Source organism: Urocampus carinirostris, chromosome 17 (genome assembly GCF_059441175.1).
Source record: "Urocampus carinirostris isolate Australia breed hairy pipefish chromosome 17, RoL_Ucar_1.0, whole genome shotgun sequence".
In the NCBI taxonomy this organism is placed as follows: Eukaryota; Metazoa; Chordata; class Actinopteri; order Syngnathiformes; family Syngnathidae; genus Urocampus; species Urocampus carinirostris.
In genome coordinates, this window is record NC_142365.1 from 1,701,844 (window position 1) to 1,707,843 (window position 6,000).

The 6,000-nt window shown below is 38.2% G+C and overlaps 1 protein-coding gene across 7 annotated transcripts in view; it reads right to left on the reverse strand.

Annotated features, from left to right (window-relative positions):
- Positions 1–5,632, reverse strand: part of klhl13 (kelch-like family member 13) — a 41,243-nt gene extending 35,611 nt beyond the window's left edge. Inside the window, exons 1-2 of one of the 7 annotated variants that reach the window (XM_088321196.1) lie at positions 4,761–4,780; positions 4,183–4,253 (exon numbers count right to left, since the gene is read on the reverse strand). In XM_088321196.1, the coding sequence (XP_088177322.1) occupies positions 4,183–4,235 (53 nt within the window). In that variant the 5' untranslated portion in view covers positions 4,236–4,253; positions 4,761–4,780. Of the gene's footprint in view, positions 1–264; positions 622–4,182; positions 4,254–4,760; positions 4,853–5,473 lie in introns of those variants that run through there. The other 6 variants (XM_088321195.1, XM_088321199.1, XM_088321200.1 and 3 more) reach the window with 6 other exon arrangements.
- Positions 5,633–6,000: the final 368 nt, after the last annotated feature.

The following is a 6,000-nucleotide window of genomic DNA, read 5'->3' on the forward strand; positions in this document are numbered from 1 at the left end:
CCAAATAAACAGCTACAGGGACACGGCAAAAGCCAACGAACGTGGTCTTGCCCAAAGCAGTGTCCCAGAAAAAAACCCAAATGCATGCTGGACGTGGCTAATCTCTTTAAAGGCTACGAGCTCCGGTCACATTTATCGGAAACAAACCTGATGCCCAAAGTGACTCCATCGAACGTTGACAAATTCAATTAATTCCCTAAAAGTATGCAAAACAAACAGATGTCCCCATATGGACATCGGTGTTGTGCAGATGCTGTCACTCACATGTAGGCAGGTGAAAGTGGTGAGGACCGGGACGTCTTAAGGACGGGAACCGGGAATTTCCAGCTGACGGGAGAACCGCTTTTCCATTTCAACGGCATGTTGTAGTCACCAGGATGGTGCTCGAGCGACACCGGCAGCAAAGAGCATTTCCGTGCGAAGCTCCAGGATGCAGTCTTCCATACCACTCCTGCCCGCACCGTTGGAGGGGGAGGGAGTGCGGGCCCCGGCCACAGAAATACACGGGCGGAGGCAGTGCGGGCTACAGGCTGGGTTGTGACATTAGCGGCAGCGCCGAGAAGCCAATGGATCGCATCCGCCGCGACTGCTCGCCTCCCTGCATAAGCCAGTGCCTAAGTGCTAGGTGGGGGAAGGAGCCCGCTCAGCCCAGCCTTCCCAGCTTTCATCCAGTGTAGCTAAGCAACAGTGCCACCTTGTTAACGCTGGTGTGATAACCGATTGCTCCCACAATGGCATTTTCTTCATTTCAGGAAAAAATGAGTTCTCCGTTGCTTCAGACTCCAGTTTACACATTATTATATATGTAATGTGACCCCATCTACCAAAATGAGTCACAGTGAGGCAAATTTGTACAAAATGAGCTGTAAAAAGGATACAATACTCAAAGCTTTATGACCAACTATTTCAAAGAAGATATGGCCATTTGCAGGTTTGGGTAGGGTTACTTTAACTGGATTACTTTCGATTACTCCAATACCATATATGCTAATAAAAGACAAAAGAAACTAAATATGAATAAAATGATGACTCACAACACGTGGTAAGCTTTCTCTCCTGGCTTTGATCTCTTTGATCTCCGGCAAAACGAACATCAAATGCGACAGAAACAAAATGAAAATAAATCCAAACATCATTTTTGCCAGTCCATGAGTTCCGTTACTCCCCAAGCCTGCACAAAGTTGAGTCATTTTATTCATAATTAGTATATTTTGTCTTTTATTAGCATATTTGGTATTGGAGTAATCGAAAGTAATCAAGTTAAAGTAACCCTACCCAACCATGGCCATTTGAATGACGGCCTTCCATTCACCTTTTTCTGATCAAAAACTAAAAAAAAACAAAAATCACCTTTCAAGTTCTCTTTGCTTTTTTTGGTGTGATATCATTCAGATGTTTTTACAGCTAAAAGGGATGGTTGAATTTTAACAGAGGCATTTTTACACATATAAAAGAGGAGAATTAGACCTGACCGAAAGACATTTAGCACGTATTTATTTAAATACACATTAAAAGAGCTTTCATTTAGTTTTTCTAAAATTGGAAATATTGAACTTTAAATCTCTTTTTGTTAGTTTCCCTATTTATGTAGATTATGAAACTCTGGGAAAGTGTATTCGAATGCCATATCGTTTAAAATAGCAGAAAATTAAAAAAAAAAAAAAAAAAAGTTTTTTTCATGATTTTCCAGTTTTTGGGCTGTAGCTAAAAATAGAACGTTACCATTTGCGACTCATTTCGGCAGAGCGGGTCACATAAATCCATGGCAGCTTGACCACTGACTAAAAAATACATTTTTTAATGTAATTTACAACAACAACAAAAAAAAAACTTCAAGTTCCCAAGAATAGCTTCTCGGCATTTTGGCTAAGATCAAGTGTAGTGTAGCATTCTTTTCAAAACAAACCAGCATAAGGATTCCCAACAATTGCAGTAAAAAAATAATTACAATGGAAACATGCAATTATTTTTAATGACCAGGGCAGTTACAAACTTTTACTATTCAATGTACACGTTAAACTAAAGATTTTACAATTTCAGTCCTTATAGCGTTCTACAGAACATAACTCTGAATCAAATTGTAGAAATTTAGCTTTTGGTGCAAACAAGGACCAACTGGTTATTTTCCCCAACTAAAAGTACAGCTGGTGTTTCCAACTACCTCTATCGGGCACATCGGTCAACTCCCCAAATTTTGTTCAAATATCAAAAAGGGGCAATTTTCTTCAGTTTTTTTTCCCAGTATGTTCACAAAATACTGACCCCAAAGATAGTTCTTAAAATAATGAATAGTAACACTTTTGAGTTTTCCCTTGCCCTCATGTTGGTTCCAGATCAGGGGATGGTGTAATAATAGTCTGAAAAAATAGTCTGTGTAATAACCCGTGAAGCCCTTTGAGACTCTTTGTGATTAAGGGCATCACAAATAAAAATGACTTGACTTGACATCAAGGCTGTTCTTTGGTCGGGTGATAAACTTACCAAACTATGACCCAATTGTTTTTGTTTTGACATTGATTCAACAAAAAAGCCATCTTTCTTCCATCATAGAGGAAAACTACGATATTTCCTGTTGGGAAACGTTTTTTTTAGAATATCAACAACTGTTAATTCAAAACTATTTATATAATTGATTAAAAGAAGTAGCCCATCAATTATTTGTCGGACGTTTAGACACTATTGAGTTGTGCAGTTTGACTTGGTGCCATTTTTTTAACAGAAAACACGATTGACCTAAATAAGCTTTTAAGAATTGATCAACCTAACATTAACATACCAGTGATACCCTCTGAGACAGTACATTTGCTAAGGGATGAAGTGAACATAGTGCACAACATTTTCTCTCTAGTAAATATTCAACTAACCAGTAAGTGACAAGGGAACATTTGGCAAGTGCCCATGGACATGGCATCACTGGACAACCCAGTCTATGTTTAGCGCAGAGCCATTGAAATACAAACAGTACTGTATTATGTAAAGAGGACAAAAAAAGAAAAACAATTATGTGAGGATGGCATTTTGTGAAGATTCTGAGAAAATGTTAGAGACGTAGCGTCACCTCTACATAATGCTTAGAATAAAAACAACCACTTGGGCAGCTTAATTTTACCCAAAACAAGGCTACTCTGATCTGAATATTTAATGACTCAATACGCTTTGGTGTTGTTGCTTTTTGGGGTTGTTTTTTTTCCGAAACATGCCATTGCTGTATAATAAAATGTTCAAATTTAGAGAGCTCAACACAGCACATCAGAGGTCCACAAATATTCCACTGTCGCCAGGTCAAGAAAAACGTTGCTGCCCCATCTGTCATCCCTTCACTGACTACAAGCTAAATATAGCCAGCTGTCATACTACAAAGCTCTGAACTTTTCACGTACGAGCCTCGAATGCCTATTTGAACCTCCGCGGCCCAAAAGGTTGCGCAACGAGTCAACACAAATCTACCATCTTTAGTTATTAATAATGGCTACAGATGTAATACAATGTCAAATGGTAGTTAAACTTGATGGTGTTAGAAATATTAAAAAAGGCAAAAGTTTTGAGCCTGAATTATAGTTGCGATCCCACTTGTAGTAGTTCAGATAAAAAACGATATTTGACACAGCTCTTAATATAAAAGTATAGTACTAAGACCAACCACAATCAAATATTTTTGAACAGATGCTACTTTGAGAGTGTCGATTCAAACTGATTATCATTACTGCTGTAGAGACAACTACTGTGGATGGAAATTTAATATTGCCATGTTTATCCTTTGTTTGTTTTTATCCCTTTTTATTTTCTTTGTTATTGTATGTGTTTGTCTTGCTGTCGGTCACCCCTCACGAGGGGTATGACCAAGGTAGATAGATAGATATCCTAGTCACCCGGACAGTATTTTGTTTCATCAAAAAGAAAACGTGCAATACTTCCGCAGCAATGTTTCCCAGAATACGGTTCTTAAGTGTAGCATCTTAACTCCTAATCGGGTATTACCCGATTAACACATCTGGTTTCAGATACAAGCTTATCTCCAGCAGGTATAAGACTTAGAGGCAGGCTACAGTTTCTGGCCGGATAATGACTTCACTATACATGCCACTTTCTTTGAATTGGCCTTTACCTATGATGTCAGTTTAACGCCGTCTTCGATTAGCAATAAACACTTGTTGCTAGGCAAGTTATAGCATGGCACGTTACCTGTCATGCAGTCCGATGGGCATCGTGTCCCCTCTGTGCATAGGGTGCTCCATACCCTTGCCAGGTTGCACCTTTCAAACCAAAACAATTGATTTCAACATGATAAATTAGTAGGCTTTCATTGTTGATTGACAGTCGCTTACTTATACAAGCCTTAAAACATACTTATATAAACCTTAAACATACATTCCACACAAAATATAGCACTGAAGCAACTTACGAACAAATTCAACTTACGAACAATCGTCCGCAACCGATCTCTTTAATAAGTAGTCCTCTTAAATGGATAATTTGAGGTATGTGTTTCAAAAACGTAATAACATGTTTACTTACATTGTCAAATACAGACGCTGCCCTACTTTTACGATCGTTCGTAAATTGCTTCAGTGCTATATTTTGTATGTTTAAAGGTTTATATAAGTATGTTTAAGGCCTGTATAGGTAACCTGTATTGTACCGAAAAATAAACGTTTCATAAAATAATATGCTCTGTAGGGATAGATAAAGTTAAGTTTAACTTAATTTAGGAAGATGAGCTTCAAGATCTAAACAAAGACCGAAAATTGCATTTTCTTTACATTTTAGATGAAAATCAATACTTCACTCATCTGGACAACCCAGGTGATCTCCTGCTGATACTACTTTATAAAATCTCTGGATGTAGGGTAATTGAAGCTAAAAATATCAAGGTGGAAATAACTCGACACAGCCTGTTAAGTGATATAATTACATTAGAATGGCGAAATGCAACGTATTGTCAACGCAAGATAAAAGACTGTTAAATGCGTGGCATGAGATAAGTCTGCAAAAGGAGTTAGCTAAAGAGTTCGTGAGCCGAGAAAATCCAAGTTTGACCGTAAATGCGTTAACGAATAGCTCCGAACGATACATTGTTACGCTAACTTTTAAAATGTTTTTGTCCGCATATGTGCAGGGAATTTGGCCACCAGTGAGCAGGCTAATGCTAACAGCATAGCTATGCTAACTCGTCAACGTTGCTCCTTAGTTTGCTCAATATACTGCAACATTAATTGACAGTAATATCTGTTATTTTTGAACAGTTTTCGATTATACTCAATATAATAACTTAAACGAGTTAAGGCAGAAGAATGTCAATGAGAGTGAGTTGCTCGCATAGTGAGTTGCTACGTTGCACTGCCTCGACCAATGAACATAGAGAGTGGTTGTCAACCTGTTGTTTGTATCATTTATGAGTTTTAGGGTTTGATTTCATTGTTTTAAAAGTGTTAAAAGGACTCTTGAAACTTGAAAATGATGAATGATTTCATACCTTCAACGACGAAGTACCGCTGACTGATGTCCTTGTTTTCCTTCCGAGCCCTCGAATCCACTTACAGCAAAGGGAGACGCCTATTTTTGTTTAAACCAATTGGATTTCTATATATTGGCCCAGCGTGACTATACTAACTTTTTATTGGTGGAAGACTATGGCAATCTTTTCTTATTGGCTCACGACGACCGTTGCTAAAACGGTGTTTCTCACGGGACGTTTTACTTCATCAGCAAAAATAACTCCCTTTTTTAGTTACGCTTCATATAGTTGGACAACACTTTGGCGGAGTTAAATAAGTTCGAAAAGACGCCTTTAGTCGAACAACAGCTGACCGCGCAAGACGAAATTATCCTTTTTTTTAATTTGAAAAACCCCTTTTGATTTTCAAAGTAAAATAATCATAAATGGTTCTGCTCGACACAGGAGCAGGACCCTAGGCCAAATTTGTTCAGGGCCCCCTATTACTTGTCAATTTACATACTGTTGCGCATTAATATCAAAATGTATACATATACCACAGCCAT